Raw genomic sequence first — 22,476 nt, 5'->3', positions numbered from 1 at the left:
CAAACACAGGTACTAAACCTTGATTCAGGTGCAACGTAAATGTTGGGTGTGCGTACCACTCTAAAGGGTCTCGGCCCTGCCAACTTTCACTTGTTCCGTGTGTAAAACCTATAGGCGTGCGGTGTCAAGTTCAAGGTACGTCAAGTATAATCTGTCGCCTAGGTTGGCAAAAAACCTTTGGGAAAGATCTGAGCTTTACAGCACTCCCTGAGTCGCAGGGCCGTTTGTGTAATTGCCGAAACTTTTGCGCTACTAATTTTGTCGCCCCCCTTTTTTGATTAGTATTTAGTTGTGCCGATCAGGCCAAGTCTATGGCCTAGGCCACTCTAGCACTAGTCTGAGAGTCTCTCAGACTAGTGCTCCGCCTGTACGATTTTTCGCACTGCCGTTGCTGACTCTTATCTGTTTTCTAGCTACCACTATGACTTTGTTCATTGGTCGTCTTTCTCTTTGACTCTGTCGCATTTAACATCGTCTCGCGGTGCTCTCTTATTTCTTCTTTGACCGCTCGCTCGCCCCAGGTTCGCGGTTCTCCAAAAATTTCCTGGCGTGTAATGAAGCTCCCGTGCTCACGAACAACATTGAGTTCAAGATTGCGCGTGCTCTCGATTCTAACTGTCTTCCTGTATATGTCATCTTTGACCTCGATTCCTGTTCTTCTCCTGTCAGTCGCTCACTCCCTGCCCACCTGGGCCCAGGTTCCCTGTTCTCCTGCCATCTTACGATGGCCGCTCGCTCACGACTGGCGTCGAGTTCGAGATTGCACATATTCTCTATTCTGATGTTTTGATTGGGATGAATCTTAATTGCTGTGTAACAAATTAAACACGTGTTGGGCGAGAAGAGGAGAATTCCGTTTACAATCTCTATTATCGCTCTATGTCTAGTTTTCAAGGTGACAGTATTTCATTGTCTGTTTTTTTTATATCTGCTGATTTCATTCTGTTTTTCTAGACTCTTCATGTATATTTAGTGTGACGTCAACTATATTGAACCTGCTGATAGTGGTCTCTCGGCGGAGGAGTTTTATCGTCTTGTGCTCATTGTGTATTGTCCTTGACGTCTTTTTTGCGTTGTATCATTCTGGGGTTTGTCTCAGCCCTTTCTCATCCAATATTGCGCTGCTTAAACAGGCATGTGTTTTGCATGGCTTAGAATTTAAACACCTTATCCAGTGGTCGAGCTATGAAATTTCTTGTTGCAACATTTACTTCATGGCGAGTGGTCTATGGACCCAGAAGACGTTGGCGGCTACGTAAGTCAAATACTCTGTTCTAATTTCTCTTTTCTTCTTCTTTTTTCCTCGCTGTCAACCACGATGACAGCCTTCTTTTCACCGTCGGCCGTACGCATGTGTAAACTTGCACATGCACTCAAACCATATCCCCGCCGATGTGAACGTTTCAACCACAACTTTCCGTTGCTCGCACCTCCCACACTCAAATGATACCCCCTGCAACATCCTGCAGCTATGGCGCGGCACTCGCATCAACGCAACCACCTGTGCCCTTGGTCAACCTCCTGTTATCTCCCGTCATACCAACACACCCAACCAAGACCTCTTCCCCGTCCTTCCATTATCCTGCTGTTGCCTCCGTCGCCCCACACATCCGGCCGAGACCTTCCTCCTTCTCGCTAGGTTAGCATCCTGATTTTGCGCTCTTCATGCTATTCCTTTTATCACACTACCATTGTATAGTTGGATGATTGTTTTTGAATGTAATGATATTGTCAACTCAAGCATTGAGTATCGAGTTGTTCATAAATGACAAACAATATGTGCAAGTTTCTCGAGTCTCTGATAATACCTTCTAGCAATATCCTACAGGCGCACATGTAAATAAGTACAACGATACTATATCCTGCTAGCCGTTGCCCTGGGCCCTATATGACCCTCACTATGCGCTCTACAAAATCCATACCCTCTTGCGAAAAACCCCCCTCCCATACTTCATCATACTTTTCCTCTTCAATAAACTGCATCACGGTCTCCGCGTGATGCCCAGAAGAAAATGCGAGATAGCACACCACTATTGACATGACATCAATTGTGTAATCCGCTGGTGCGACAACGAGTAGTTGGACATTGAAGCGCGGAGGGTGCTTTGGAACGAAGCTGCTTGAATACGGCATGACCAGGGAAAGGTAGTCCCGTGCTGCAAGGAGTTGGGAGGCGCTGAGCACTGTGCGACCTCGGTTTCTCCCCTGCCTTGGGCACTTGAGTGTTAGCTTCTGCGTCCTCAAAACATCTTCCACGATTTCCTCGCTCCTGGAGCCTGATGCTGCAATGTCTTCGACAGGCTCTATTTGCAGAACGTGACTGAAAGGCACCCCTGCTTCTGCACAAAGCATTTCGACTTCATGTGTGTCGGCTGATGCGACGTACAGGCACACCATTATTTCTTGGAGATGATAGCGCCTTGAAAAATATTCAAAGGGTGCGTCATAGTGGATAAAATCATGCCACTTTGGACGCGCGCTGCTCGGTGTCACCTGGGTGGTGGGTGTGTGACCTGTTACGGGGTCAGTGAGATGTTTTGATGTCGTTTCGACTGTGAATCGGACAGAACGGCGCTCTCGGAGTGGCAGATGTATTTTGACGCGGGGATCAATATTCAGTGCGGGTGTCAAATCATTCGTTGACATCTTTACGATAATTGAAACGAGGTAGGGTGTATAAAATGTGATGGAGACCGTTTAGATGATGTACAGATTCGTGAACAGGAGACGCTCGCGCATTTTATACTTTGAGAGGTGTGGACTCGGAAGTTGTGGGCCTTGTGGCTCTCTGTCCACATCCCACACATCAAAAAAGTAGGAACAATGAGCATCTGTTTCATGAGTACTCAGTCATGCGCATATTTGGAAGAATGACAGCACCTGACATACTGTGGATCTGAAGACAGAAATTCGTATTTTAGACGCAAGTATACTGCTAGTGCAGTCAGTTGCCGCGAGTCGAGTAAATTAAAAGTGCCACTTTGTTCTGAAGTCACGGATTGGATAATTTAGATTACATAATGAAATCATGACATCCACTACATCCGATGAGTCAGTGCGCCAGTGTCGAGTAATTATTAGCAGTCACTTCCTTGTAGATCCAGCGCACCAGTAAAACGCTCGTGACTAATCTGCTCTGCTGGTGGCACGCTTTTGTCCTTCTAAAAACCATGACTTTATCATCATCCATGAAAGACTACGAGATATTCATGTCCACGGTCCAGAAGCCGCCCGAACCGGAGCAAAGCTTTGAGGTGCGCCATCACATTGATTACCCATTGCTCCTACTCAATATACCACACAATCATAAGGAGCTACGCGTAAAAGAATACATCAAAGCATACACAGCGACCGGTCGACCACCAGCGCCAGTCCCAGAACTACCAAATACTCCAAATGCTAGATATGCACTCGGCTTGCCAGCGATATTTTCTCCCATTCCAATAGAATCGACTCCGAGCATCAGCCCTGCAAGTATTGTGGCAGAGAAGGCCATAACAAACCCCAGTGATCTGCCCACCATCCAAGTATTTCAGTCGACTAAGACACCGATCGAAGGGCAGTTCCAGAGCATCACAGCACAACCTACTTTTAGCTTTTTCTCCTATGAAGTATGTATTCATAATATCGCGCACCCGCGGCCTATTTTTCTTTATCTCCAGCCACCGACACAGGAATGTTGACGACCGCCTATCGAATCCAGGAATTACGGTTTTATGCATATCTTTCGGGGAACATCATGCCTCCGACCACAGATATACTCTCGTCGGACAATGTGCCAACACAAGTCATCCATCCATTTTACGCCAATGACTCAGTAGCAACCGCATTCACGCGCGCCAGCTTGGGCCCTGACGCTTCAGATGCCTACATGAGCATCACGGCGTCTCTCAAATTCGATAAACATTCATTCGAGGTATATCTTCCTATTCTGGATGTATTCCATGTGAATGCTCTCATCTCGACTTTAGGAACTACGGCTAGCGTACCGTCTTGCTGGCAAGGAGCTTACCTCATTCGAAATTTCCACTCGTGGGTTGCTACAGTGGAAGACAGACGATGTTTTCAGTAACCACCCGCGCCCAGGGTAATTCTGTTGTATGGTGGATGTTTGGTTACACTTTGACTTGCCGCTAAGCCGCACGAATTTTCACTGTCCGTTGTTCGAGTGTTGATTATTGTTTGCATCATTTACCGTATACCATCATCGTTTCGCGTTTCGTACTTGTACTACATGTACAGAATGTTGTTGTTCTGGGTAATGATCGAGAAGTCTAGTGTACACAACATGTATTCGACTCAAATTGGGTTTTTGGGGGGTATATTTATCAGTTCATCCTTGAGTTCTCTACTCATACCCTGACTTGTTCAATTATATATGCTGGAATCATAGGATAATACACGGAAGCTTGTCAGTCATAAAGATTATTCGAGCACAGCCTACGTAATAAGTAGTTCGCACACACAAACTTCCTCTCAATCAAAAAAGAGCGCTAACTAAACAAAAAAATCCATCAACTTAACACAAACACTAACTAATGCAACACGCTCTTCCCCACTCTCAGTATGAGCGCTTATACCCTCAAGTTTGTTTGTTCCTGTCAAGCGGTTGATCTTACGAAACAAATCAGAATTAGACGAATAAAGCGATGGGCCAAAGTGTACGTCTAGAAGCAAGGAGTAAGGAAACTTTGTCGAACTCCGGAAACGCATTATAAGGAAACAAACTATTATTTTTAGCGGTCTATGAGGAATGGCGACATACTATGTGATATAAATGATTGCTCGTGTTTGTTCGTAAAGTCAATATAGTTCCTTTCCGCTCAATGAATACAGACACCCAGTGCCTGATGCAACAAGGCAGGACTACCATCCCAGCACAGGTAAGCGCCCATTCGCTGGCAAAACATGAACGCCCATGACCCATATCTACAAGGAACCACAGATTAGGTCATAGACAAGACAATAAGAAAGGATACGAACGTTATACAGGCGGTAGCTCCACTGGTCATTAATCTCGTCACGATAGAGAAAGTAGCGAAGTCCGATCCAAGAACCGAGAGAAATAAAGAAAATGCTGCAGAGAGGCCCTATGCTCCACAACATTGTGAGAGCAAAAGAAAGTAGCGGAAGGACGCAAAGCATATAAATGCGAGATCCTTCGGGTGCTACAATCGGCAGAGTTCGTCGCCCCGACTTTCGATCGCCATTGACGTCGGCGAAATCCTGCGCATGGATTGTCAATAATACGACAATCGCGCTACACAAGAACGCTTTTATGCCCCTTCTGTCAAGTGAAGACTCCCCTGCTAAATTATGAATCGAGTTAACAAGATATTTCCCCAAAGAGGGAGAATTGCCTACACAAAATCAATGAACAACCCACTCCACCTGTGACGCTAGCCGCTACATTGCATAAGGTCTTGAAAATAGGATGGTGACTGAGATGAAGATCGTCGTGGAAGATCGTAATCACAGTGGACACTGCGCTAGTTATAACGACATTTAAGCTAAAAAGGGATGAAAGGCCCAAGCAGAAAACCAGGAGTCCCCAGCGCAAGGCACGAGAATTCTCGACGCTAATGCGCCCGGACGGTAAAGGGCGCCACGGTTTATTCACACTATCTTCATCAGCAGAGTAGGACTGATTAGAGACGTTGAATTGGAAGAGATGGAACCAGAGCCAGCACACAGTGCATGCCAGGGCTATCGGGTCATGGCAAGGAGATACAACAGCTGCAAATACCATCTACCATAAAAATTCAGTGTCGTGTAGTAGCATTCATTAACGGAACGAATACCATTGGAAAAATTAGTGTTTTGAAGTCGGATGCTGTGAAAAGCCAAGCAGTCTCGCAGTGGCGCAAAGCACTGCGGAAAGCGGTCGCTGCGAAGCTAGACATGATTGTTGCAACTTCTGTTTCGCCGTCCAGCATTAAATAGTTCGAAAGAATGGCTGGATTTTTATTTTTATTTTAATCTTGTAAAAAAAATGTTCAATTCGCCATCATTACGTTCCGTATAGCGGTGGCCTCTGGGCGCGGATACCGAGGAGCGTAGCACTACCATCGCAAGCGGTATCAACCTACTGGTAGCAATGTGACCTGCAGTGACTGCACGGAGAATTTTCGGAGGGAAAAGGCTACAGGGGTTACGTGTAGACACTAGAATAATCACAGTTAGCGAGAACGATGACATATACCGCAACAGAAGTATTCATGGGAGAATTGAACCTTTACGCCAGTCAGTGTATAGCATTCTGGATTTGAACAGAGTCACCGAGGGGTTTAAGGAATCGGCGAGTATCCCTGTGGGAAGTAAAACAATCAGATTAAGTGACAGTGGGAGTGAATGTTTTAAATATCGACCTACTAGATGTTTCTCCAATCTCAAATGTCACCAACAATATCAACCGAGCATGGTGCGTGAGCTTGATTTTGTCGCCAACCTTCGCCAAAGAGGTACGCGCAGATTGCCGACGTTGAGTCCGTCATGTGACGCCCATCTATTAGAGCCGTGTACGCTAAGCGCTTGCGAGACGCATAGCAACACAACAAACGTCTGCATCTCGTGATCTGAAATCACAAGTGACACAGGGGGGCGAGATGCAGTTTGATTGACGACTAGAAAAACCAGAAGCCATGACGACGTACACAACAGAGGAGATTGCGAAGTAAGAAAAGAGAAAAACAGATCATTTCATGCTGACAAACCTCAATAGTCTAAGTAAGGCCGTCGGACCCGCAACGAAGCTCACACTGACTGTCAGCCTTCAATTTGACTCGCGGCCGGGCCCCTTCTATGGCCACTAGTCAGGTGGAAGTGTACTTTGGCCTAGATACTTGTTCATGAATTTTTTGGAGTAGCACCAATGATGAATACTTGAAAATCGTTCTTTAAGACTCGTCGATTCATAAAGAACATTGATACTTCAATAAATAACAACACAGCACCACTGGAAGTGAACCAGAACCTCCAGCACAAATACGGTCCTGAAAGTAAACGAGGGAAAAGGCCGGGCATGATAGAGGAAAAGGATTGAAGCTTTCAACCTGGAAATAAGCTACGTGTGAACGAAGAAAACACTAAAATATGGATGAGAAAAACATCTTTGGGGGCTACTTAAGTAGTCCGCATGCCCAAGCTTCCTCCCAATCAAAGGAAACAGTGAACTGGATGGAAGAATCCCCCAACTTGGTACGAACACCAACAGACACAACACAACCTTCTCCACTCTCGATGTAAGCGCTGATGTCCTTGGGTTCCCAGTAGGTCGAGCGTGGGGGATCGAACAACGTCAATAGTTCAACATCCACGTTCTCCTCGCTCAGACTCGTCTTCGCAGCAACCGTGAGCACGATTCGCGGTAGCACCAGCGAAACTGTTTGAAGGCGTTTAAACGAATCCCATGGGACGCTTGTCATCCACTCAGGCAGTGGGTATTTCCAATGTTCCAAATCGTTGAAGCAGGGATCATAGGTAGGGAGTAGATGAGTTTCTGCTCTTGAGGGAGAGAGGAAGGAGAGACGTGAAATGGAGGCGAGGAAAGCGGATCCCTCGGCAGTACTTGTGAGAGGGCGCCATCGATTGAATTCCCCTACTAATGTCAAATTGTCGGCGCGCCAAGGGAGAGGAGCACGTTCTGGGTCGTTCATATTGATGTGGGAGCTCCATGCGGACTCGAGGCAACCGTAGAGAAGCCACAAACTTTCAAAGTCTAGTGCAAGGGAGGGTGCAGAGAGCAACACTGGTGCCAGTAGGCTGAAGTCAATGTCACGCTCAGACGTGGTGGATGAGACAAAGCTGCCATACAAGGGAGCTTGTGGGGGAGGTTCGCAGATTTGTCCAAACCAAATCCTATCTATACGACCAGCGTAATCGAAACGGAGGTCATTTTCATGTAGAGCGAATGCTTGCTGCATGCGCAGAGCATGGACGAAAGCCGTAACATTGTTGTATCCCGGGAGCAATATTGTGCGCAGGAGCTCTGGAAGGACGGTGCGTCTGACGATTTTGGAGACGCGGCATAGTGAGAGGGCGGATGCATATGGATTCTTCGAAACATCCGAGTCGTCGCCAGTTTTGAAGAAAGTAGGCCTTGCAGCGTGTGTAAAGATGAGAAGGACGAGTTCCGACGAAAGATTTGCAAATGGAAATTGGGAAGTGGCTTGCATGATGGGACGGAAGGGTGTGAAGTTGTTTAGATGATGCATAAATTTTCGTAGAGACGCACCTTATATACCAACGATGATCCATATGTGGATTATGGTCTGGGATAAAAAAGGGCGTTCGCCGTTGAACGCCAAGGTCCACAGTCACAGGCTGCGGCACACATCGTCCACAGTGGAGATACCGGTGTATCTGAGGAAATGCAGTCCACGCAAATTTATGTTCCATTCGGTTGCGCGATTGCAATGTACTGTAGCTCCATAGAATCAACTTATCAGTGTCCACGAGAAGGTTGGCCTGGAGGAGCTGGCTGGTCCTTCGGTTGATACAAAGTCACTGGCCGAAATTGCTTCCGTAATCGAACCTAATGAAGCCTTCCCTTTGTACGTACTTCAACCACCAGTAGTCGAAGAAAGCGTTTCACAAGCCTGAAATACACAGACCTAAATGTTACACAGCTGTACCTCTGCGTGGCCTTGAAACCCGGTCGGAGGTGCTGTTATGATAATACTAATATTAAGTCGGCTTGGATTACTTTCGCATGTTGAAGCGATAGATATCTTCCGCACAGGAATTCGGCCAAGTTTTTCAGAAAGGTACGCTAGGCTGTGTGGCATAGCTCTTGACAAAGCTTCCATTCCGACTACTTACCTTGTTACAGCATCTTGGTCTTGAGGAAGCTACTAGCAGAATCGTAAGATATTAGCACCAGTGGCGGCATCATCTTGCCCTAAATTACTAGCATTCAAGTTAGTAACTCAGCGCTCAACGTTCAACCCGGAGTTCATGTCATATCACTTTGTCTTCGACGCACCACCAAATATCTTGAGCTTACTAGTAACCTTTAAGCGCTTACTATGGATATGGCGCCCGGTGCAGGCTGTACGCCACGCGGCAGCAAATACAGCAAGTACAGCTCTGAGCTGCAAGTACTCGACTGAGTCGACTCACTGGACTCTACTTAAGCATCCATCAGTAACCTTAGGATTTCTCCCAACTCCACAGTTGCTGCACGGCTTGATCTTTGCTCAGTTTGCTACCGTTGGACAAACTTACGACGCCAATATTTGTTATCCATCCTTCAAGATTCAAGTTGCAGATTAGACTTTCTCGATCAACATTTTCGTACGTCTTTCCTCAGGATGACCGATATGATGTCCAACCTAGTCACATCATTGATTCTTGAACACCAGTGCTGGTGTTTCTATCCCCCAGACCCACCAATCGTGTCTTATCATCAACCTTTCATGATGAGTTACCAGGATCATTGTTAGTATTCCGTCTCTTATGATCTCTTTCGCATTCTAACTTCATCAACAGTTTGTAGTGATCTTCGATCAATTGAAGGAACTTGGGAGAAGCTTTCTCAGGTTACTGTCAAGGGTGCTGAATACGACTCCCGTGAACGCCAACCCCATCCAAAATGTCTAAAGGGGACCCGGGTGGACCTCCTCGACTACATCTTTGGGTTATTAGACAAGAAAGAGAAGAACCGTATTATCTGGCTGCACGGTACAGGCTGGCGTCGGAAAGTCTGCCGTTGCGTTCACCGTGGCTGAAAAGATGAGAGGTCTGAAAATGACAAAGGAGAAAGGAGAAAAACGGCTCGGGGGAACATTCTTTTTCTCGCGCAAGCACACGAAGCGCCGCACTACTGGCTATTTCTTTGCGACGCTTGCCTACCAGCTTGCAAGCAATTTCCCCAGCATCCGGGGGGACGTGAACAAAGCTATAATCGAGAATCCCGCCCTTCTAGATCCTGACAAATCTCTTCGGGATCTGATGGAGGCATTGTTTCTCCGACCTCTCCAGAGACTCTTTCTCAGACTTCGCGGATGTCCGCCTTTGGTGTTTGTTATCGACGCCCTTGACGAATGCACACCCGAATCACTCGATGCTGAATCCCTCGATGAACCTACCTCCGAAAGCGAGCTCGCTGATCTTATCTCCATGCTTGGCGAAGCTCTTTGTGAACCTGATCTGCCCATTGTCCACATTCTGCTCACGAGTCGATCGGAAGAGCATATCCGCAGAGCTATGCAGATTGAAGAGGTGCGCCCGCTGGTGTGTGAGATACCAGTGAAGACTTCTGGGAAAGGCATTGCTGCCACCATCTCGTTGGACGGCGCAGATGTTGACAATGACATATACGTTTTCTTGCAGCACTCGTTCAGAGAGCTGGAAAGTCGCCATCCAGATTTCCCACAGCCATCGGCCGATCAACTTGCACGGCTGGCGAGTCGAGCGGGGAGACGTTTTATTGTTGCATCTACGATGATGAAGTTCATTGACGACCGAAACCATGATCCCCGTGATCGACTTCAGCTCATGCTCGAGTTAACGAGCGAAATGCTACCAGGGACGGAGGTGTACAAGCTCTACGACCGCATCCTCTCCACGTGTGCCGATCCAACGCTAGCATATCTACACTTGTCTGTTGTTGCTGCCCTCGCAGACCCACTTCCAACGTCGCAAATCTCGAAACTTCTTGGCCCCGGCCAGGGCAGGGACGTCGAGAAAGTACTGACGCAGCTACGATCTATCATAGATGTTCCCACCGACAGCAGTCTCCCCGTGAATATCTATCACTCGTCTGTTCGTGACTATGTGTCCCACCGATCAAACTGCAGCCTCCGTCAAGTACAATCCATCACATCACCGCACTCCCTACTCGCTCTTTCCTCTTTGCGCTTGATGACGCGAGAACTTCCAGATCGCACGGCCCTCCTAGATGTACTTTCAGAATTAAAGAAGCACACTCAAGCTACGCAACCCCAGGACCCCTTGAATTTGAAAAAACTCATTATCCTTCATCGTCCAGCCACCAGAGTCAATGCAAGTTCTTATAGGTCTACTATGGCTTCGTGGACATCGTGGCTCAGAGTTGCAGTTCTGGCTAGAGACTGTGGATGGGCATGCCTGGCTGCAGACTCAGGAAGGGAAAGACTGGATGCTGACCGACGGCGGGAGAGACTGGTTATCGTCTCAAGGGGGGAAGGATTGGTTGCAGAGCCCGGGCGGACTAGACTGGCTGCAGACCCCAGCCATGAAAGTCTGGGTGCGGACCGGACCCAGGGTGGGTTGAACTGGCTACAAACTCAGGCCGGGATAGACTGGCTGCAGACTCAGTACGGACGAGACTGGTTACAGACCCCAGACGTGGAAGACTGGGTGGAGACTCGAGGTGGACGACAGTGGTTGCAGACGCCGGGTGTGCGGGAGTGGCTGCTGACCAAGCGCGGGCTAATTTGGCTGATGACGCCGGGAGTGGGCGTACGAGACTGACTGGAGACCCCAGGTGGGAACGACTGGCTGGAGACTGGGCAAGATTGGCTGGAGACCTCGAACGTGCAAGATTGGCTGGAAAGACCGGTTGGGCAAAATTGGCTACAGATCACAGCTGGGCGAAACTGGCTGCAAGCCGGAGACCATAAAGACTGGTTGCAGACTGCGGGTGGGAGTTGCTGGCTGTACCCCAGGTGGGAACGACTGGATGAAAACTGCAGATGGGATAGCCTGGATGAAGACCCCGGGTGGGCGAGTCTGGATGCAGACCTCGATTGGGAAGGCCTGGCTATGCACCTCGGGCGGGAAAGAGTGGTTGCAGACCGGGTGCGGGACAGAGTGGCTGCAGACCCCGGGTGGGCGAGCCTGGATGCAGTACTCAGGTGGGGTAATCTGGTTGCACACCCTGGATGGGAAAGAATGGTTGCAGCAAAACGGGAAAGAGTGGCTGCAGATAATGGGTAGGCCGCAGTTGCGGATCATGGTTAGTCCATTGCCGCCGCAGCTGCTAGACAGGGACTTGTAGATCGTGGATGGGAAAGAGTGGCTGCAGACGCTAGGTGGGAGCGAGTGGCTGGAGGGAGGAGGCGGAAAAGAGTGGCTGCTAACTCAGGACGGGCGAGATTGGTTGCAGACTGTTGGCGGGAGAGACTGGTTGCAGACCCATGGCTGGGCGTGCCTGGATGACGTCTGTGGATGGGCGCGCCTGGCTGCAGACTCCGAGCGGACGAGATTGGCTACATACCTCATGCGGGTACGCCTGGATACGGTCCTCAAGCGGCCAAGACTGGCTACAAACCCCAGGCGTACAAGAGTGGCTGCAGACCCCGAGCGGTCGGCAGTGGTTCCAGACCTTACCCTCCTTCTCCCAACCTTCATTGCTATCCTCTGTATCAATCTCCCAGCCATCCTCACAACCACCCCTCAACAGGGAAGATCAGCTACAGAGCTCAAACGAGGGGGCCTGGCTGAAGGTTCCAGGCAGCCTACGTTGGCTGCAGAGCCTTGAAGGGAAGGAGTGGATGCAGTACCGTGGAGGGTGGGACTGGCTGCCAACCCAAAGTGGGAGAAATTGGCTACAGGACACAGGCGGTCAAGACTGGCTACAGACCTCGGGCGGGCGAGACTGGTTGCAGGCTCAGGGTGGGCAAGACTGGCTGCAGAAGTATGGTCAAGACTGGTTGCAGACACAGAGTGGCCAGGACTGGCTGCAAACACCGCATGGTCAAGCATGGCGTTTGACGACTATCTGGGTGACTGTCGAAGAATTTTCAAGCACATTAGAAACGATCAGCGAGTACATAACTGCCCCAGAACTGCTTTTGCAGCCAGCTTTTCAAGCAATCCAGCAGTTCAAGTCCCTGCCAGATTTCTTGATGTTCCCGGCATTCCTGGCGTTAAGGCACCAAGATCATTCCACGTCTGCATTACCGCAAAGTTGCCCAGAAGACATGGAACTCATCCATGCTATGAAAGCTTTTTCAACTTTTGCATGCGAAGCACGCGCACGCAGTCGATCAGCTTCCGACGCCCTCAATTATGCATGTCAAAACTGGGCTATCCATCTCTCGCGAGCTCCAAATCCGTGGGACCCGAGGCTCGCCCATCTGTTTAAGTCTTTCTGGAATCATGATCTGCTCTCCTGGCTCGAAAGGCAGTGGAGTTCGAAGGATTTGCAGTCTTGTCTTACTATTTTATCCGAAGGCCAGAAACTTGCGATGGTGGGTGTTTCCGACGTTCTCTAGACTCATAACATCAAGGACTGACCTGCGCTTATAGGAATATCTTCTCCAGGCTCCAGTGTGATTTCCTTAACGAGTCATAAGGTCACGATCTCAGGATACGACATGCCATGTTGTCTTACTACTGTACACTTATATTTCATGTTGCTTAAGTATCTACAATACCATATGAAAATCGCAATATGTATAGCACCATAGACAAAGTCATATGAGCGAAGGCAGACGTTTGACTGGTCATTGGTCACAAATCTCGCTGCGGAAGAGGAAATAACGAAGTCCGACCCCAGAACAGATACAACCATGCAATAAAGATACTGCAGGGGCCCCACTAGGCTCCGCAATGAGGCAAGTGCAAAGGATAACAGTTGAAATACATACACGAGATCCTTTGGAGCTACAATCGGCAGAGCTCGTCGTCTTGAGATGCTATCACAAAAGATTCATCATTATGAAACATTCGCGAAATCACGCGCATGAATTGTCAGGAACAATATGACATGGGGTGCATAAAGATGTTTTCATGCCCGTTCCATCAAGCGAATATTCTCCTGCTAAATATTGAGTTGATCAATGAATTGTTATCATGAGGGGCATAACTGCCTACATAGAACCAACCAAGTCCAGCAGTCATTGATTCTGCATGAATGAAAATGAGATGGTGACCGTGGAGACAAAGATCGTAGCGCATGAAGGTTCAGGGCAGAAAAAATGAGTCTCCACAGGCAGAACAAAGAAGGCAAACTTGTCTTCGACACTAATCCACCAAGAAGAGCATGCATGGTGTATTTACGACACCTTCATGAGCAAAGTAGGATTGCTTAGAGGTGACGTTGCCAATGCGAACCGTGGCGATCCGCATCAAGCCAGGGCTAGTTTACCGTGACTAGTAGTGGGTCGTGATTCGTGACGAGGAAATCAAGCGTTGCGCACTAATAGTTGGGATAGATATTACTAGTACTGAGATCCACTTGATTTGTCGATCCTGTGTAGGGATTCTGCCATTACCTCGCGTTAAGTTTGTAGAAGGCAAGCCCAGTTTGTGCGTAGCTTATGGAATTGGCGTTTCCGAGAGTCCCGAAAATGTGACATGGGCGTATGAATCAAGAGGTATCAACCTCTACGTTATGTAAAAGAATTGTTCAGCTTCAAATTCATGGACCACGACGCGTTGTGAAACCAGATAACTGACACGCGACCCACACACGACTCGGAATCCAACGTCCAATACATAGAATAATGCTACAGGTATAGTGTATAATCCACGAGTGCACAGTGAAAGCAATGCTAATGACCATGCGAATATAAAGTGTAAGTATGTATGTAATAGCACGACCCTCTCTCACGCGCTCGCAGCAATGACAGGCGGAAGCTCCATCGCCCTTCCCTGCCCTTGCGGACTCGGTTTCTTCTTGCTTCCTCCCGCCATACCCAAGGCCGCCCCACCCCCTGCTCCACCAGTCCCCCCACTCGATCCATTAGTGACAACACCACCAGGTCCAGCTTCCACCAATATCTCTTCCTTCCGCCCCAAGCCCATTGAACGCGCGCATCGGTTCCACTGGAACGGCATCCGACATACCAGGCCCTGACATCGGCCCTGGCTCTTTCGCTTTGTTCTTCTTCTTGAAAGCCCCTGCAGCAGCGCCTGTCTTGAGTACCTGACCCAAGGGTCCAAGCTTCGCCTGTGCAGGTGCGGGTGCATCGTCTGGGATCGTGATGATGCGTGCGAAATCGCCTGATGGATTTGGTACATAAGGCAATGGTAGGACACCAGGGTGAGGAAGGAAGCCAAATTGAGGGCCCGGTGGGAGATAAGGGAGACCTTGGAGGGAGCCGGGAGGTGCCAGTGCTGCAAGCCGCACTTGAAAGTAGGGATGCAATAACCCAATTTGATCGCCCACATTCTTGCTCGTGATAGGAAGTAGGGGAGGTGGTGGTGGATATGGTGGTGGTGGTTCTTTGGGTTTTGCTCTGAGGGCAGGTAAAATTAGACAACGAATCAGGAGACTGGATAGACAGGACCCACTCGATAGCAGCCCCTGCTGCTCCCCGTGATTTCCCCTTGAGTAGCTTCTTTGGGATAGTGAGGCTTGATAACCCCAATTCGGCAGCAATGCCAAGCTCCCGTAACCCAAGAAAGTCATCACCAAGTGAGTCAGAAAACCCACCCATTACAAACGCACTTTCGTCCTCTTCATCATCTTCACCAGCAAACAGCGCATCGTCGTCGAGAACTTCCACTTGCGTCTGTATATGTGGTGAGTACAGGGGATATTAGTTAGGAATAAAGGGACGATTTGACTAACAGCTTCGCGATACGCTCCAACGAGCTTTTTCTCGAGGTCAACAAGGCGCGAACCGTGCCGGACGACGTCATCCTTGATATACCGCTCAAGATCTTGAATCCTTGTGACTCCACTCTCGAAGAGTGTATGCAGGATTATTTCCTATAACACGTTACTAGTGAGTTCCAGGTCGACGACGAGAGGGAAAAGGTGAGACGTACCTCTGACGTCATGCTCTTCGCATACTTGTCGCACATAAATCGTAGCGTTCGACCGACATTAAGGAAATACTCAGACGTTACCCCTACCAACACATCCAGTGCAGCGCCTGACGTCCCTGGATATGAAGTGAATGTAAGTACGCGAGTTTTTAGCCGTCGATCAGGCCCAACAAAATAATGAGGACGAAAGGAGAATATGAAACGCACCTTGAAATCCTTCATGTTCCAACACCTTCCGATTCATCCATTTAAGACATTCGTCCGCATTCTTCTCACCAACTTCTAGTTCAACTGGTCCCTTCACCTGTCTAAGACCAGCATATCTCGCTCGCCACGGCCGCTCATCTATAATCTCGTCAACTATGCCCTCTTCCCCTATATCTGGCGGCTCATCCCCCATACCACCCTCTTCTGCGTTAAGGTTGAGCGCGGCAAACTTAGCATGCGTACGTCGGACCCGTTTGAGAGTTTTAATGTTCGTGTTCATGATACTGAGAAGGGTGTTGGGCGCAGCAGTATCTCTGTCCTTGTATTTTGCTATGGACTGAGGGCGGAGTTTCCGCCGCTTGCGGGGCCTTGCAGATTGCAGTGAGGAAGGTGTAAACTGGGATTGTGGATAGAGGGTCGATGCAGCGAAAGGCTGGGGAAGGGCTGGAAGTCCATTGGCGAGAAATGAGTCAGACTGAACAGAGGACCACCAGGTCGAGTTCGGGTCGTTTGCCGTGGGAATAGGCGCAAAGGGAGGAGGGGTTAGACGTACGCGTTTACGAGGATGATAAGATGAACCGTTTCTGCATCGAATAAGCGAAGAGGTACCGCAGTCAGTATTTGTCGATCAATGTATGAAGGATGCATTGGCAAAGGAACAAAATGGTGAGGCTCACAGCTTGCGTTTCTCCCCCGAGTCGTTATCTATCGACATTACCGCTTCGTCTGCTTCGCTGTCGTAATCATTTGTAGAAGCAGACGAGCCGTATCCATTAGGGATGCTTGATGGACCAGCTTCTGACTCAAGTGCACGGAACGAGGCCATACCATGCGGCGTACGTTCAAGCGCAGGGGAATCGGCGAAAGGGAGATCCATGCGCTGCTTTGGGGTGGTTTGCGTTATGGTCAATGATGGAGATCGTCTGTGTGTGTATGTCGTGCCATTAATCTTGGGCCGTGCCATCGCGTTAGGTCTCATTGGGACAGGAGAAGCGGAATTTGGAGGCTGGGATAGAGCAGCAGGTAAGGGTGGGTCAATTCGTTCTTTGCGGTCAGTGATGTTCTTCAGTAGTCTATCGGCTTTCTTCTTGAGGCGCATTGCGCATTGGCGGAGGGGGTGGTCCTGCGCGGCACAGTGGGCCTCACCACGCGTTTTCACGACGGTGATACATACCTCAGTCGCATTGTAGGTGAAACAGTTTGACCATATCAGATCTAGATCATCCGCAAACTCGCGCTTGGACTTGTACTGCTTTGATTTGACCTTCTTGAGCATGGATTGAAGGTCCATGGGGTTTACGATCACTGGATGGTATGAGACGGGGCATGATGAGACAAAATATGTGAACACACCATCGTAGTAGTCGGGAACATCAGATTTTGAAACTGGCTTAAGGAATGCCTCCGCGTCGTGATTATCCTGTGTATGATGTCAGCGGGGTAAGATAGCGTTGATCCGTATGCACTCACCATAGTCACTGTACGCAGATCATGAAGGAGTCCCTCAAGGGAGTCATAAAAGGGGTCGGATACCTTGGCATCGTAGCTTTGGCGCTAGAACGATTTAATGCATTATTTCTGCTTTAGGCACAGCACGGAACAATAAGACTCACGCGTGCGTCCTTAACAGCACTCAGAAGTAGCCTAAGGTCAGGCGAGGGCTTGACCTGGCTCTCGGTGAGTGTCCTGAGGAGATTCTGCACACTGTTAGTTGTATGTGTGCGGATGGCTTGACGAAGCTTACATTCATCCTCTGGTCGCGCCGGCTGGCGTTAACGGCGCAACGGACTCAGCGGGACAACTGCCTTGTTCAGTCGGAGTTTAAATATATATGGAAACCTCCGAACAAGACGATATCTGGTGGGTTTAATAGCCTGGTAGTTGGCCAACTTTTGAATCGATTGAGCGGGCCAGGCAGCAAGGTCTATATGGTATAATGTTGGTGGACTGTGGGAAGTTTTTTTGTTGCTCATGTTTGTGCTGTGAGCACAATGATCAACTTGCACTTTCTAGCGGACTCTCCAGCATATGCGATCTCCGAATCATACATGAATACTGGCTGCTGCCAGAACGGTAGAATATTAATACTAATGATCGAACTAAAAAACCAAAGAAAAAAAATGGTTGCGTTGCAGTAATTAAATACTTGCTCGCAGCAAACAATGATGATTGATGACCCCAGTCTGAAAAATAACAAAAGTTTTGATCATCATTTCAAGTGTACAAAAAGCAAGACAACCGATTGCGCATGAGTACGTATATCTGTGCTAGTGGCCTGTGGCCCATGCATCAGTAATTTTCCATCCTTCATGGTGTACAACTGCATAAGTCGCTAACCTGACGGACCGTGTCCCATACAACTCTACCTCACGATCCTCTACCTTCATAGCTATGGCGCGGATCCTTGACGTCGTTCACGTCAGGGTTCCAGGGACTTGCATCAGAGAATGGGCAACACCTCCGACGTTGAGACTGCAAATGAGCATTCCAAAAATCCTTCAGAACAACACACCATAGAAAAATAAACAGTATCCATATCCAGTAGACGTCAGGCCAGTCATCAACTCAGTGACAGCTAGGCCACTTATCCGTTGTCACCCAAGCCAATTTCACTTCCCTCGAGGCATGCTAGATGAGCAAGTGATAGTAGCTGCCTCTGCAGTATATCAAGAGAAGATACAGTTGTCCATGCGCAAAAGGGTCCGTTCTGAGATCCAGAATGGTGCTTGAGAGAGTCCTTAGAGTCGCTGCTGAACCGATTATAGCATGAGCATGCACAAGATAAATCATTGAATGCCATCCTCGATGCTTGAAGCTGTGTTAGCTCCAGGGTAAAAAATGGTTGAAGTCACCGTGATGAAACCGTCAGTGGTAGCATTTCCGGTAATTGTTACTGTGATTGTATTGATACCTGGACGCATCCTGAACACCGACCAAAAGTTCGGGGAACGTGCAAGTTGTGGATAGCCATGTGCTGGAGACGATGTTAGATATAAACTTGAGCAGTTGAACAGCTTGAGGCTGAATTGAGAGAATAATCACCTTGAGCAAATAGATGTTGTTTTGTATGAAGATGTTGTTCATCCGTGACTGTTATGATCAGCGCTTATTCAGCGGTAGCATTCAGGCCCTTCAAGTTCCTCACGTTCGCTATGTACATCTTCTGACTGCCGTTTGCACATGCTTTCATGCTCCGTGATTTTTCACTACCGCATACTTAATTGGTCTACTTGTAATTTCCAAACTATGACCTATGCGCAACACCAGTCCCAAGCCAACCCGTCCTGGAAATTCCCTCAAGACTAGGCAAGCATCTTAAATACAAGATGCACATTTGAAGCAGTAGTCATGATGAATGTGTATTATGACTAAATTTAGTTCTCGGAGCGTCGGAATGTGCCAGGCTTGATGAGAAATAGCAGCTACACGTACTACTATGAGTACTAGCTATAGTACCGAAGTTATCTCGTAATGCTGTGTCGTCCGGTTTATACCCAGCGGTTCTTCCCTAGACGCTTATCTTCATGGCGGCTCTCTTTCTCACGCCATTCCTCCTCTAGCAACATCCTTGAACTTTATCATAGCAGTCATTCTCCGCTGACGCTGATAACATCTGAATCCTTCAGCTGCTACTTTCTCTACCCTAACTTAGGACGACGACGAGTCCCCAAGTCTCTTAATTCTTGCATTGGTATAAGATGGAGGATGTGACGAGCATAGATATACAGGCTCCTAGCGCCTTCCTTGAATCGGGGACGAGAAACAACCGAGAGAAACTTCAACGATGGGCGTCTACGCATGCCGCGACTGTGCCAGAAGACATCATGGACTCGTTGTCTCGCATCTTTGGCGTCTACGTACCTGCAATTCACGGCGAGAATAAACAACGTGCCCTCGGGCGGCTCCTTCAGGAGATTGTGGCTGAGTTTGGAGACATTTCGCCCCTCGACTGGGTCGGACGATCCTCCCAGTTCAATAGTTGCCTTCCAGCCGACGTTGCGTCATATGCAGCTCCGCCACTCGCCCTGCCATCTCTATCAGAAGATGAGAATCAGGTAGCCGTCTCGTCGCTGCAAAATATTGTGGCTCCGGGTTTGGCTTTGCGACTTTATACCATGTTGGAACACCTGAGCCCTGCTCGCTTTGCACACCGCAGACTGCATCTGCCTTGCATCGTCTTTCCTGTCACGGAAGTCAGACGACAGCATGGTCTAGCCGAAGAGATTCCCCGCACGTATAAAGTCAAGGCAGACAGACTTCACGACCTGCTTATCACCAGCGAAGAGAAGCTGGTCCAGTTCTCACCGGCAAGGCCCACGCGACAGAAATTCTGCCTTGTCCGTCCGTGGGACAGTCGTCTGCTCGAGCTACCCGACTCCGCAGACGATACGGAAAGCTTGGGAGATTGGTCCGAACCTGAGTCTCCGTTATACCATTCGCATGGCGGTTATCCTGTCAAAGAGGAGCTGCCTGATTCAGAATCTCTCTCACGAGCGTTACGATTGATCGTTCGCCTTGGACAGCCGTTCAGTGCAATTTTGTTAGCACAGCAGCACGGCGGAGTATACAAGAGGATTGCATCGGATCATGATATCATTGCACAAGTCAAAGACATGGCTTCTGTCCACGCCGTGATGGACGTCAGGACCCTAGAGATATTCTAGCTCATTCTTTTGGAGTTAGGAATTTTCATTCATGCCTTGACGATATCTATGCATACGCAGACACTGTTGCTTAATTATGATTGTACTTATCTGCCGATGGTACTTATGTGTATACACGGACCGCGACCAATAAGATTCTCTGTCACCATCCTGTTCGAAAATACTTAGTTGAAATACAAAGCCATGTGGTACACTGGGCCCTGGGGTGCTCGGATTCTTCCGCAAGTTCGATTTTGCGTTATGACAGTTGAACCCCACAACGATGTCCTTGCGTTCAACTTCTTAGTCCCCCAACAATGAGGAAGCACCCTGGCCGATATATCCTGAAATTTGAGATGAATTCGCCCCGATGTTGTTCTCATCTATTTCAAGACGTTCTCCACACGGAAAAACACTTGATATCATCTTATATGCACGATTTTCACAGCACCGAGCCATGGGTTACAATCCCTTCATATTGACGTGCATGCCGCAAGAGCATCTGGAGCACATGTGGAAAAATCTCTAGAGATTAGAGGTAGAGCGGGATAGAAACGATCTAACAGGTAAGAGTAAGTCTCAGTCTCTAGAAAGAACTCATATTGACGAAGCGTGTACCTAACAGGTAAGAGTAACTACGCTAAGTCAGTTAAGTGTAACAATAACGGTAAAGGTGTAGACTCACGTCTCAGTCTCTAGAAAGAACTGAGATGCTCACAACGGTTGGGCGCTAGTATTTATACGGTAAGTGCTCTCGATTATTTTGAAGGTAAAAATTTACTTTGGACCATTTCGGTCCCGATGTCAACAGCTCCTTCTCTGTTCCTCCCGCTCCCGACATATCCCTTGTGCTCGTACCTGCTATTTGGCATCCCGAGTCTCTCCGTGCTCGGTATCTTTGGACGACATCAATACTCCCCCTCGAGCGCAAGCTAGTCCCATCAGGGTTCTGAGTCTCTGCAAGCGGGGGCGGGCCAGTGCCTTGGTGAATGCGTCGGCGATGTTGTCATCGGTGGGGCAGTATTGCAGCTTAAAGGTTCCGGCCTTCACGTGAGAACGAATGAAATGATAATGAAGGTCAATATGTTTGGTGTGTGATTGGAATTTTCCATTTGTCGCAAGTGTGATGGCAGCCTGATTGTCGCAATGAATAGGGATGGGACATTGGGTGATGCCGTAGAGTTCCTCGAGGAGTAGGCGGAGGTATAGCAGCTCTCGGACAACACTGGTGAGTGCTATATATTCTGCTTCGGCTGTGGAAAGGGCAATAATAGGCTGCTTACGCGCGCTCCAGGCTACTGCTCCCCCGTTCAAGAGTACAATGTACCCAGAAGTAGAGTGCCTGTGGGCCTACGAGGCCCAGTCTGCATTGATGTACGCCTCAAGGCCTCCCTCGCCTTCGCTCAACTTCAACTCAAGGTTCCCCATACCTTTTAGATACCGGAGGGCGTGTTTGGCAGTGTCCCAATGGGGCCTGCCCGGATTCCGCATGAACTGTGAAAGGGTTGATATGACGAACACTATATCTGGGCGCGTGCTCGTTGCAGCGTACATCAAGGAGCCAATGGCCCTCTGGTAAGGTACATCGCGCATCTCATGTATTTTGGTGTGTGTCGCTGGGGACTGCTCAATGGATAGGCCTGCTCTGGGCTCGATAGGTGTTTGGACATTCTTCGCATCGGTTAGGTGGAAACGGTCGATGAGGGTGGTGACGTAGGTGTTCTGTGATAGCGTTAAGGTGCGTCCGGCTCAATCCCTGGTTACTTTTAGTCCTAACAACCAGTTTAGCTCACCCAAATCTGTAATCTCGAAGTGTTTTTGGAGCTGGGTCTTGAAGTGTAGGATGTGCGAGATGTTGTTAGCGGTAATGGCCATGTCATCCACGGAGACCATGATGACTATGTGCTCCTTCAAGGTACGCTTG

General features: G+C 48.7%; 9 protein-coding genes across 9 annotated transcripts; 5 read left to right on the top strand and 4 right to left on the bottom strand.

Moving 5' to 3' along the window:
* The first annotated feature begins 692 nt into the window (after positions 1 to 692).
* On the top strand, positions 693 to 1,351 carry EDB93DRAFT_557518 (uncharacterized protein). The gene is made up of 2 exons (XM_041456717.1): positions 693 to 895; positions 955 to 1,351. Exons 1-2 carry the CDS (start codon positions 880 to 882, stop codon positions 1,257 to 1,259), a joined length of 321 nt encoding a protein of 106 aa, XP_041312390.1. The 5' UTR covers positions 693 to 879; the 3' UTR covers positions 1,260 to 1,351.
* Positions 1,352 to 1,708: 357 nt separating this feature from the next.
* EDB93DRAFT_1198690 (uncharacterized protein) lies at positions 1,709 to 3,042 on the bottom strand. Its single transcript, XM_041450913.1, has 2 exons — positions 2,890 to 3,042; positions 1,709 to 2,831 (listed from the first exon to the last, which is right to left on the bottom strand). Exon 2 carries the CDS (start codon positions 2,644 to 2,646, stop codon positions 1,885 to 1,887), a length of 762 nt encoding a protein of 253 aa, XP_041312389.1. The 5' UTR covers positions 2,647 to 2,831; positions 2,890 to 3,042; the 3' UTR covers positions 1,709 to 1,884.
* On the top strand, positions 2,997 to 4,294 carry EDB93DRAFT_557560 (uncharacterized protein). Its single transcript, XM_041456719.1, has 4 exons — positions 2,997 to 3,254; positions 3,312 to 3,611; positions 3,704 to 3,916; positions 3,972 to 4,294. Exons 1-4 carry the CDS (start codon positions 3,171 to 3,173, stop codon positions 4,089 to 4,091), a joined length of 717 nt encoding a protein of 238 aa, XP_041312388.1. The 5' UTR covers positions 2,997 to 3,170; the 3' UTR covers positions 4,092 to 4,294.
* A 208-nt stretch (positions 4,295 to 4,502) lies between these two features.
* EDB93DRAFT_557677 (UbiA prenyltransferase family) lies at positions 4,503 to 6,183 on the bottom strand. Its single transcript, XM_041456720.1, has 4 exons — positions 5,802 to 6,183; positions 5,365 to 5,749; positions 4,984 to 5,309; positions 4,503 to 4,929 (listed from the first exon to the last, which is right to left on the bottom strand). Exons 1-4 carry the CDS (start codon positions 5,934 to 5,936, stop codon positions 4,867 to 4,869), a joined length of 909 nt encoding a protein of 302 aa, XP_041312387.1. The 5' UTR covers positions 5,937 to 6,183; the 3' UTR covers positions 4,503 to 4,866.
* A 508-nt stretch (positions 6,184 to 6,691) lies between these two features.
* Positions 6,692 to 8,566, bottom strand: EDB93DRAFT_1119485 (uncharacterized protein). Its single transcript, XM_041448453.1, has one exon. It carries the CDS (start codon positions 8,211 to 8,213, stop codon positions 7,119 to 7,121), a length of 1,095 nt encoding a protein of 364 aa, XP_041312386.1. The 5' UTR covers positions 8,214 to 8,566; the 3' UTR covers positions 6,692 to 7,118.
* A 687-nt stretch (positions 8,567 to 9,253) lies between these two features.
* On the top strand, positions 9,254 to 11,505 carry EDB93DRAFT_557539 (uncharacterized protein). The gene is made up of 3 exons (XM_041456718.1): positions 9,254 to 9,294; positions 9,363 to 9,438; positions 9,490 to 11,505. The coding sequence occupies exon 3, from the start codon at positions 9,733 to 9,735 to the stop codon at positions 11,452 to 11,454; it is 1,722 nt and encodes a 573-aa protein (XP_041312385.1). The 5' UTR covers positions 9,254 to 9,294; positions 9,363 to 9,438; positions 9,490 to 9,732; the 3' UTR covers positions 11,455 to 11,505.
* A 523-nt stretch (positions 11,506 to 12,028) lies between these two features.
* On the top strand, positions 12,029 to 13,405 carry EDB93DRAFT_557498 (uncharacterized protein). The gene has a single exon (XM_041456716.1). The coding sequence runs from the start codon at positions 12,120 to 12,122 to the stop codon at positions 13,197 to 13,199; it is 1,080 nt and encodes a 359-aa protein (XP_041312384.1). The 5' UTR covers positions 12,029 to 12,119; the 3' UTR covers positions 13,200 to 13,405.
* A 1,130-nt stretch (positions 13,406 to 14,535) lies between these two features.
* EDB93DRAFT_1245881 (uncharacterized protein) lies at positions 14,536 to 17,659 on the bottom strand (the record flags this gene model as incomplete). The annotated part of the gene is made up of 12 exons (XM_041452370.1): positions 14,536 to 14,711; positions 14,776 to 15,167; positions 15,223 to 15,443; positions 15,503 to 15,643; positions 15,703 to 15,818; positions 15,910 to 16,493; positions 16,587 to 17,032; positions 17,084 to 17,214; positions 17,263 to 17,329; positions 17,380 to 17,463; positions 17,523 to 17,606; positions 17,654 to 17,659. The coding sequence occupies 12 exons, from the start codon at positions 17,657 to 17,659 to the stop codon at positions 14,536 to 14,538; spliced, it is 2,448 nt and encodes an 815-aa protein (XP_041312383.1).
* A 2,337-nt stretch (positions 17,660 to 19,996) lies between these two features.
* EDB93DRAFT_1119464 (uncharacterized protein) lies at positions 19,997 to 20,697 on the top strand. Its single transcript, XM_041448452.1, has one exon. It carries the CDS (start codon positions 20,025 to 20,027, stop codon positions 20,571 to 20,573), a length of 549 nt encoding a protein of 182 aa, XP_041312382.1. The 5' UTR covers positions 19,997 to 20,024; the 3' UTR covers positions 20,574 to 20,697.
* The last annotated feature ends 1,779 nt before the right edge of the window (positions 20,698 to 22,476 follow it).

The sequence above is a fragment of the Suillus bovinus genome (assembly GCF_016758785.1).
Source record: "Suillus bovinus strain UH-Sbo-P2 chromosome Unknown EDB93scaffold_4, whole genome shotgun sequence".
Lineage (NCBI taxonomy): Eukaryota > Fungi > Basidiomycota > Agaricomycetes > Boletales > Suillaceae > Suillus > Suillus bovinus.
This window is presented reverse-complemented; position numbering and strand designations above follow the sequence as displayed.